Source organism: Tiliqua scincoides, chromosome 5 (genome assembly GCF_035046505.1).
Source record: "Tiliqua scincoides isolate rTilSci1 chromosome 5, rTilSci1.hap2, whole genome shotgun sequence".
Taxonomy (NCBI): Eukaryota; Metazoa; Chordata; class Lepidosauria; order Squamata; family Scincidae; genus Tiliqua; species Tiliqua scincoides.
In genome coordinates this window covers 76,859,890-76,870,186 of record NC_089825.1, presented here as the reverse complement: position 1 = coordinate 76,870,186, position 10,297 = coordinate 76,859,890, and the positions used below count along the sequence as shown (strand labels likewise).

Below are 10,297 nucleotides of genomic sequence, written 5' to 3'. Positions count from 1 at the left end.
GCATATATTGTCTGCAATCCAAGCTTTTAACAGTATGAGATTACAGGCCCTTTCCACCTACAAAACCTTTCCACCTCACACAAAAGGTGAAACCCTAATTTCAACACTGGAACAATTTAAGTAGTAGTATCTTAACCTATTTCCACTGACTGTCCAAGAAATATGAAGTTGATACAGAACAGAAATATCTTCTTTGAAGTGCCACTTGTTTTAGCTCTCCCATTATCTCTGAACTGTCTTTAGTTCAATTATTCCTACTATAGGGTTTTTGTTGTTGTTGTTGCTAATGAAAGTCCTATAATCTAATAAAACAAGAACTTTGCTTTATAAGGAAAATTAAGATGCTTACAGATTCATGCAATGTAAGACTGCAATCCTATACATACTTACTTGGGAGCAAGTTATATTAATGAGGCTTCTGAGCAGAGATGCATAGGATTGCATTGTAAAGAGCATAGAAATGTAATACATCCACTTACCATCTTCATCATGACAGCACTAAACATGTCCTACAGTCTCACATATTGTGCTCATACCTTTCACCTCCATACATCCACATTTTCTCTCAATTATTTTTCTCTGTAGTCAGAAGTTTAGAACACTCTGGGGTATTAGGCACCCAGCAATTGACATGCTATGCTTTCATTTTGGTTACCAATGCCTTAAAGTAGTAGGCAGAGAGTGGGAAGCAAGATTGATAGAGGATTGCATGGAGACTAAGTTGTAAGTGAAGATTACATACAAGACTGTAGAGTGAATTAACTGCATGATGTGGAAGCTAATGTGGTACCTTAACTTGCAGTTCCTGTGCTTGTTGGTGCATGAATGAATTTCTAAGTCAGAAGCAGAATGGGTTTTTTTAAAATACAAGATTGTTCTCAGTGGTTGTAATTTTTCTTTTTTAAAAGAATCCTAGAATTGTGAGCCCTCTCAGGTGTATGTGGAAAACTTAATTTTGGATTAAGCTGGTAATAGTTTGGATAATACTCTATAACAAAACCTCTGGAAGGAATGCCATTTTCATTATCCCCGAATTACTATCACCTTCATTGATTGGACAATGGTTCCAGAGAGGTAGTGGCATATGATGTTCTCCACTGTTGTCCCCACATTGTCCCAGAGAGGGACTAAAACTGAGGTACAGTGATTTATGGCAATCCTGAAAAGCAGAATGCTGTTACCTCAGGCTACAGACCAAGTGAAGCCACAGAGTTGGTCACTCAAGGAAGTGATCTACACACAACTTATAGGGCCAAGCTACACACAACTCAAGTCACAATATGGATCATGTAGCCAAATAATTATACATTTCACTGAGAATACAGAGACCAGGATGACCTGATCAATGTGAATTTTCTCTCACGTGCAAAAAGCATCCTTACACATGCAGCATTACTCACTCATGTTCACACTCTACATACCTTCCCTTTCCTAACTATGGCTCTGCAAGCCTGCCTGTGGTAGTGACAGCCATTTTACTTTGGAACAGCAGGCTCTACCAGAGAACAGTCCATTGCCAAATCAGGCATCTGCTGGACATGCACTGGCCAGTACTTCCCCTCCACAGCCCCATTTATGCTTTCAGAATTTGTTTGATATACATTGTGTGATCGTGCCCTTATGCTAGTTCCTTCTTAAAATGGGGGGGTCCTGAAACCTAGTCTTTGTTTTATGACAAATAAGGTAAAACAAAAACCTGGACAAATTATCTATACAGCTGCTTGTCACAGCAACATAATACACCAAGTGCTGACATAGCAAAGTGTCCAAGAGACAGCTATGGTCAGAAAGATCCCAGTCTGAATCTTGCTGAGCTGTTAACACACTATGGGCCCAATTCTATCTAATTTTTCAGCACTGATGCAGCTGTGCCAACATGGTGTGCACTGCATCCTGCAGTGCAAATGAAGTCAGAGAGGCCTCCTCAATGTAAGGGAACTTTTGTTCCCTTACCTCAGGGCTGCATTGGTGCTGGAAAGTTGGGTAGGATTGGGCCCTGTGTGGCTTTAGGAAAGACATGAACTCTCAGTCTTGGTCCTCCAAGAACAATATGGAGATGATGATAACCTTGCTTTCGTGGTTATGGTAAGGATTACAACACAGTCGTGTTCATGATATGTTCTGAAAATTCTGAAGTACTAATGGAAATGTTAAATATTATGCATTAATTTAGTTTTTCTCACATTTGTGCATACTGTAGTGATCTGAAGAGCAGTATGTAATATTGAAGATATTTGTAATTCCATAAAATGTCTATCTCAACCCACATGTAGGACCACAGAGATTCTCTCTTTGAAATATTTCCTTCTTTCTTGGAGTTGCTAGGTTTACATTAATTAAAAAAAAAAATATAAACACACCCCAATGGAGTGGATGTTTTCCCTCCAAAACCCATCTTTATATAAAAAGGAGCAATGCAAATCATCATATACATGGGTGAAAGCATCATGGTGTCATTCCAAAGTGCGGAGTCCCATGCAGGTAAAGGGATGGGCCCCAAGCAGTTCATATCCCAAATCAGGCAAAGTTTAAAGAAAGTGCAAAAGGAAACCCTAAAGAAGGTTTAGTGTCATCATTGTCAGTAGCTGCAGCCTGGAGGCCTAAGGCAAGGGAAGCAAGGAGAGGCCCAATCCCTTTAATACTGAGGCACAAATTCTGATTGCTGCTCCCTTAAGGCAGCTGCTAAACAAGTTCTGAGGGCTTTGGCCTTGGGGGGGGGGGGCTTTGTTAATTAAGCCATGCAAGGCACCGAACAGCAGACCACACTGGTGTGGGCCAGGCCTTGACCCCTCCTAGCTTTCCAGCGACATGGGACAAATAGCTCTAAATTGGCTTGGAGCATCAGGACCCTAGTCCATAGCACAGGGGGTCCTATAGGACAGAGGATGCCCTGCTTCTATTACAGGAGCACTCTGAGTGATGGTAACAGCAATGAAGGCACACAACTGCACAAGAGGCATCTCCAAACAATATAGTCTTGGCTTCTTTGTGTGGATCCACAGTTTATGCGGAGAAGTGTCGCTTTGGGCTGGTACCATCCTTGATTGCTCAGTGTGGATGTCTTTACCCAGGGACTGCTTCACTATTCCGAGGTCTGTTCCTTTCACTCTGACCACTCTACCACATTGGTTGGTGGCTGTAGCTGGCCTTACAGCTGGCATACAAGGCAGATGCTGCACCTGCATCCCAGCAAGGAAACCCTTGGTAGTAGGAGGGCCTGTGGCCATTTTCTTCCATCCTTAGACGGTGGGCGGCAGGCTGAGGTAGTCCACAGTAGAGTCTACGGGCTGTATGGCTACTGCAGAAACATGAAAGAGAACACATTAGGCTTGACAACAACCAATGGGAAGGGATAAATAGTTCAATAGTAGAGTGGATGCCTTGCATGCAGAAAGTCATAGGTTCAATTCCTGGCCTCTCTAGTTAAAGGATCTGGGGTCAATAGAGAAAAACCTCAACCTATGATGCTGGAGGTCTAGCCCTGTTAGATTGTTTCATATGGCTGAATGCCTGGAAATTCCATGCATAAAACTTACCTAACAAACCTACTGTTGGGGCATGACTTGGGCACAGCACACTGGTGCAGCAGGTTACACCCTCCTCTAGCAGAGCAGCACTTGACAAGTGATGTCCACATATTACTTCTCAAATACTCAGCTAGCCTGCAGGTTCTGTGCACAAGCTGCCTGAGAGCCTATTCAGTTCAGGAAGGGCTTTTAGTTTTAAACTTATATGCAGACTGACCACATTTGAGAACAGAATATAGAGAAATATTCTGAGCACCTCTTGGGGTGCAAGCACTACCTTTTCACCTAAGAAAAAGCAGGCCAAAACAGTTGCGCTGGCCCTTGCCTGCTCAACATGGGCAAAGTCCAGTCTCTGGCTGAAGGTGCACAATCACTTGTCATCCTGCCCAGGCCATGTCTCACCATGCATCCAATATCGCTGGCAAATGTCACGCCCTTGCCCTGTCGCTGCTCCTGGGAGGTGCTGCTGCTGCCACTGACAGAATTCCTTCTCATGATCCCTGCAGGGGCAGAGGTTGGTGTGATTGAAGGGGGTGATTCAAAGAGGACTAAAACAGCAGTACAATTACACTTATAGATGCAAAGGTATAAGGAAAAACAGCAGAGCACTACAGGATTGTATGTGTTGTCTCCATAATGTGAAGCTGCCCATAATACAGCACAGAGGAAATGTAAGCAAAATATTCAGGTTATTTCAAGAAAATGAGAATTCAAATACCTGTGTAAGTTTCTATTCCCTGACTGTAAAGTGTAAAAACCTCCCGCAGGTTTTTATGAAGAGGAAACCAGTAAAGCAAGTCACACATTTGAAGTAGTTGCAAAATGTTAAAATGGAGTTAAAACACTGAACTTCAAAAATGGGCTTCTCAAGGGGTAGCACATGACCGCAAACACACCTCAGTCTGGCAATGAAGGAAAAACCAGCTGTTGTCAAGGAGCTGTTTACAATACGAAAACCAAAAGGGGTTTGGTCTATTAAAACCAAGCACAGATCTTCTCTCTCTGACTTTATGACATTGTAAAAAAAAAAAATACAGATGGGCAAGGCATGACACGAAATGATAGTTTCTTTCAGGAAATACATGCTTGTTTTTTCAAGCAACTACTTGTGATGTAAACCAAACCCCGGCCCTGGGGCTACTTGCAGCCCTCGAAGCCTCTCAATGCAGCCCTCAGGGAGCCCCCAGTCTGCAATGAGCCTCTGGCCCTCCGGAGATTCGTTGGAGCCCGCACTGGCCCAATGCAACTGCTCTCAGCATGAAGGTGACTGACCTCTTGCATGAGTTGTGAGATGAGGGCTTCCTCCACTGCTTGCTGTTTCACGTCTGTGATGCAGTAGCAGCAGCAGAGGAAAGGCCAGCCTTGCTTTGTGCAAGACCTATTATTATTATTATTATTATTATTATTATTATTATTATTATTATTATTATTAACAGTATTTATATACCGCTTTTCAACTAAAAGCTCACAAAGCGGTTTACAGTGAAAAATCAAATAACTAAATGGCCTTGAGCTATTTTAAGACCTTCATTCATTCATATAAGTTCATCTTTAATATATTCATTTATGTAAACTTATGTAAATTTATTCAAATTTTAAATGTAAATTAATTTTTTTTTCCCCTGGCCCCTGGCATAGTGTCAGAGGGATGATGTGGCCCTCATGCTAAAAACTTTGGACACCCCTGATATAGACTGATAAGAGAGGCAAGCTGCTGTGATTGTTCTTGCCATCAAAGCTGCACAGCAGGCTGACCCTACACTGCAAATTAGAGGCAATTTCTGAGATAACAGATACCCACAGGGCTCCAGCTGTGGTATCTGGAGAAGCCAGTGTTTCTCTGCCATTCATTAAAGGCAGTGTCCTTCAAACCTTTGAGTCATGACCCCAATGGGGTCGCAAAATCAACTGGTTTTCAAATTCTGCTAACTCCCCAGAAGTATCTCAGACTGAGGACTTAGTACAGTTCAAAAATAAGAAAAACAGGCCAAAAAATAAGGGGAAAAACAGGACAGTCATCACAGTGAGTGTTGAGATTTACATATGGATGCTGACTGTCTCAGTTAATTTTATGACTACCTAGATATATAGTATGTACCAAGGATCCCACTGAGTGAGGTATGTATGGGGTGCCTGGAGGACAAAATGGGGGCAATGGGGATAGTGGGTGGGTGGATCAGGCCCCCGAAGGGGGACAGAATTGGCTGTGGGTCTTCAGTCATTCAAAATGCCATTAAAGGGTCAATTCAAGTGACGATTTTGATATACAGGTCCAGCCTTATTATACACAGATTTGACTCAACACGAATCGCCACTGCAAATGAGAAGGAATGTGCAGATCCCTGGAGAAGGGGAAAAATGCATCCCTCTAAAATCAGTTTAAAAAACTGAACAGTCCTTTAACAATAGCCTCCTTAATGAGAGAGAGCGAGAGTAGCTGGCTGACAATCCATCAATCCTTCTCTCTCCAGGTAACCCCTCCCTTCCCCCTGAGCAAGGGGGGAAGTGAAAGAAAGTGAAAGAAAGGTGATCACTTTGCATAAGTGAAGGGAGGGACTGACTGAAGCGCCTTTCTAAGGCTTGGAGGAGGACTGATTGATGGACTGTCTTCTTAATGATTCTTATCTTAGATCACAAAGGTCAGCAAGGATGTTTTTAAATCACTGGAGCAAAGAAACTTGTTTTTTAAATTGATTTGCTATAGTGCGTTTTTTGCCATTCATGTGAGTGCTTAGAACAGAACCCAGGCAAATAATGAGGCTCAACCTGTAATGGTGATTTTTAACCAGTGTGCCATGGGAGCTTGGGGGAGGGTCATTTATTGGCAGAGTCATTGGGGGATGTGAGCTCCCTACCAGCAGCACAGTGAGGCCTGTCAATTGTCAACAAACTGATGATATAGCCTGACAATTTTAGCACTTTGTTAGTGTGCTGTGGGATGAAAAAAGTTGAAATTGCTGCTCTAAAAGTATTATTTGCAGGGCTTGCATTACACACCAGGTGCTGCCTCAAGGCCATGGATTCTGCTCTTCACATCTGGTTCTGGGGGACGCAAGACAGATGTGAGGCAGCAGCTCACCTTGCGGCTGTACCGAGTCTAGGCGTTGCAGACTGCTGCGTCGCAAAAAGGGATTGAAGCTGCCCTTGGAGAGGCGGCGCTGGCGGCTGGAAAGCATGGCAGCAGGCGACACAATCCCAGCAGGTGGCACCTTGCCCAAGCGGGTATAGAGTTCCTCTATCTCCTGCTTCTGCCGGGCCTGGAGTGCTTCTACTTCAGAGAGGTGCCTGAGAGGAAGTGAGAGAGAGGAGGGAAGTGGGTTGTCAGTCAGGGATGGCATAAGGGGGGGGGGGGAAGAGCCTTCAACCCTTTGGCCCGCAGAAACAATGCTCACTTCTGCCGTAAGAGCTGCAGCTCCCCCCAGACACCATCATCCTCAGCACTGTCAGAGTCATCACTGCTTGCGTAGGAGGTGCTGTGCATCCAAATGGAGGTGATGAGCGAGGCCTCCCCTTCCCCTACTCCTTCTGTTACAGGGGTGGTGCCGTTCTCCACTTCTTGGACTGGTGTCTCACCCGGAGACTCGCTGTCAGATTCTGAAGTGCTGGGAGAGCTGGGCCCAGCGCCCTTTTTTTCAGGAGGCTCATCCCGTGTCAGTGTCACTTGGAAGCGTCCCAGGATTTGCGGCTTGGGCTCTATTAGTATTTTTTTTTTAAAAGACAACCAGGTTAATTGTGAGACTGAGAAGAAACAAGGGGGTTTGTGGGCAAAGAAAGTTGAAGAACCAAAGCTTAGGACGTGAACATTTATTTTCCTTAAACCCAGGCAGTCCAGTCCTGAGCTGCCCAACACGCGGCAGCAGCACCAAAAATGGCTGCCAATGCATCCAGTGCGCCCCAGGCAGCTGCTGCCGCCTCCTCAAGAGAAGGGGACTTTCGCAGCCCTGCAATGGGGCTACTACAGTGACTCAAGGGTCAACATAGTATGAAGAGCTTCTGCGTCGGGCAGATGACCCAACACGGAGGCTCAGGATTCTGTCGAGCAAAGTTCCACCGGTCCCGCCTCCCTCCCACCCTGCTCCCTTCCCCAGCATGCCTCCTCCCTGCCCTCCCTCCATCTCCGCTTCACCCTGGAGCACCTTCTCCCCACCTCCCCCCCTGCCCCCACCTACCTCTCCGCTGCCCAGCAGTCTGCATGACTGCCGAGCAGTGGAGATCCAGTGCTGCGCTGGGCTAGTTCCAGCGCTGAGGGCCACAAATGTGCCTTACAACATGTTTGCAACAGAGCATGCCAGCAGTGAGCTGGCGCGCACTGTATAGGGCCCCTTAGGGCCCAATCCTTTCCAATTTTCCAGTGCCGGTGCTACTGTGCCTATGGGGTATACATTGCTTTCTGTGTTGGGGACAGAATTGGGCCCTCTGTCATTTAACACTCAACCTCTACTTTTTTCTGGAATATATACCAAGCGCATACTGAATGGCATTGTCTAATGGGAAGTGCTTGGAAGTCACAAATCTGTGCCCTGAAACCTTGTGTCCTTTATTTCAAGTGGGTGATATCTGGCTGTAAACTACTAAAAGGTGAAAAATTGCAATAAAAATTACACAGTTTCTAGGATGCAGAGAACACTTTTCAGGCTTGGGAGTGGGACTCAGTGGTGACTACAGGCATTGCTACAAGCCTTCAAAGCAGTTGTGTATCCCACTGCACAGCCACATATATGTATTTTTCTGGCCGCTAACCCTTGAGTCTGTCCACATCGTTCCTCACCTTCATTGATGGGTGAGAATTGGGTTGGAGGGTAATCTGGAATGGGTGAACTTGACACCATTTGCTGCAACCTAGGCTGGAGAGAGGCAGGAGGCGCCTGCTAAGAGAGAGAGAGATGGATCAGTGCATTTATCTTTGGTCATTTATAACTGTAAACTGTTTAAACTAGTGGTTCTCAAACTGGTGGGTTGCAACCCACCAGTTCGTGTAAAGGTTCTGCTCCCTTTTCCAAAAAGCTTCCATTTGCAAAGCATTTGCAGACTAAGAGAGGTGAGCGATGGAGATAATTTGAGAACAAGAGATAAGTGAAACCGTGGATATGGGACTTGCGGATATGGGGGGGGCACCTGTATTTCAAGACAGGATTGAGGCTGGGAAGGTAGCAAGGCAATAATCTTCTCTCCCCCCCTCCCCCACAACACAGACATAAACTCAATTGCAGTCAAACCTACCATGCTGTTCTCAAGGCTCCCAGTGGTTGGACTGCTTGGGGATAGCTGACCTCCTGGAGATAGTGGTGGCTCAAATATCCCATTTGAAATATAAGTCTGGGCTGGCTTGATGGGAGATGCCACCTCAGGGTAGACAAAATGTGTAGTAGTTGGACTAGGTGGACAGAACACTGGTGACTGTGGGACAGGTGAGGTATAGAGTGGCCCAGTCTGGGCAGGGACAACAGACACTGCTGGCAGGAGAGACTGGGCCACACTCATCACAGCCAGTGAAAAGACATTGGCAAGAGAAAGCAGTGGGGAAGTGGTAGAGGTCCAGAGGGGGATAGGTGGGATGTGGACAGCAGTGCTGACAGGTGGGGCAGTGGGTGGGGGAGCGGGCACTGAGGGAAGGAGAGGACTCGGTGGGGGGACTGGTTGGGGGATAGGGAGAAGGTACGGTGCTGACACCATGTGGTAAGAGGGCCAAGTCTGTACAGGCATCCTGGGAATACCTGAAAAAAGAAATGCAAAGTGATCAGCAAATAGGTGGCTAGAAGGGGTTGAAGAGGTAAACTCCACCCCCTGGTTATATTACAAAACACGATGGCATGAAAGCTGAGCCTGATTGTATTCCACCGCTGTAACTGCCCAGTAAGCTCCATCTCCAAAGCAATATTGTGGGTGGTCTATGCCCTGTCCTCTTCCCAAATTGCAACAAAGCAAAATAAAAAATACTGTGGCAGGATAATGTGCATCTAGGAGAATGAGAGAGAGAGAGAGAGAGAGAGAGAGAGAGAGAGAGCTCAATCCAACAACTTCCTGTGTAGTGGTGCAGCGGCACCAGTGTGGTGCCCACTGAATCTCTTTTGGCCTCCTTGGGGTAAGGGAACATTTGTTCCCTAGCCCCAAGGAAAGCCCATGCTGGCCCACTGGGTCTACTTGAACTTTCACCAGCTCCACAGCTGGAGCAAGTGTGGACGTTGGTTGGGGGATTAAGGGCGCAATCCTGAGGTACCCATGGGCCACTGCAAGTCACTTGCGCAGACCCAGGAGGGTTGCAAACGTGCCATAAGGTGCTGTTTACGCCTCCTTGGGAGGAAGCTGGGCTCGCGCTCAGAGATAAGCCGGCCTGTGGAGGCTGACACAAGCCTCTGCGCCAACTTCCTCAGTGAGGCTTGCGTCGGCCCAGCTGGGCTGACGCAAGCCTCTGGGGTGGGTGGGGAGGAGGTGGGACGGAGGCGTGGGAGCAGGAGGCAGGGCTGGGATCCCACACTTATGCTGGATCCAACCCTTGTTCCCAGGGAATTTGGAGCAACGTGAAGCCGCTCTGCTCTCCTTGAACTTGTGCCACCTCAGGAGGTGGTGCAAGTCCGAGAAGACCCATTGGAGCAAAGGCGCCTTACCTGGAGGTAAGGGGAAAAGTTTCCCTTGCCTCTGGCTGAGCCACCTTGGGCCCCCTATCCTGCGCTGGATACAGCGCAAGCCTCTTGGCCTGCCTGTTCCATCACAGGGTAGGATTGTGCCCTGAGGCTGGTAAGGGGGTTAGAATGTCAGTATGTGTCACTGCT

At 46.6% G+C, this 10,297-nt stretch overlaps 1 protein-coding gene across 1 annotated transcript in view; it reads right to left on the bottom strand.

Annotated features, from left to right (window-relative positions):
• Positions 1-2,376: 2,376 nt before the first annotated feature.
• WNK4 (WNK lysine deficient protein kinase 4) overlaps positions 2,377-10,297 on the bottom strand; it is a 35,087-nt gene continuing 27,166 nt past the window's right edge. The window contains exons 15-20 of the mRNA XM_066629215.1: positions 8,748-9,241; positions 8,296-8,395; positions 6,920-7,220; positions 6,607-6,812; positions 3,930-4,027; positions 2,377-3,298 (exon numbers count right to left, since the gene is read on the bottom strand). Of these exons, the coding sequence (XP_066485312.1) occupies positions 3,296-3,298; positions 3,930-4,027; positions 6,607-6,812; positions 6,920-7,220; positions 8,296-8,395; positions 8,748-9,241 (1,202 nt within the window). The 3' untranslated portion in view covers positions 2,377-3,295. The remainder of the gene's footprint in view (positions 3,299-3,929; positions 4,028-6,606; positions 6,813-6,919; positions 7,221-8,295; positions 8,396-8,747; positions 9,242-10,297) is intronic.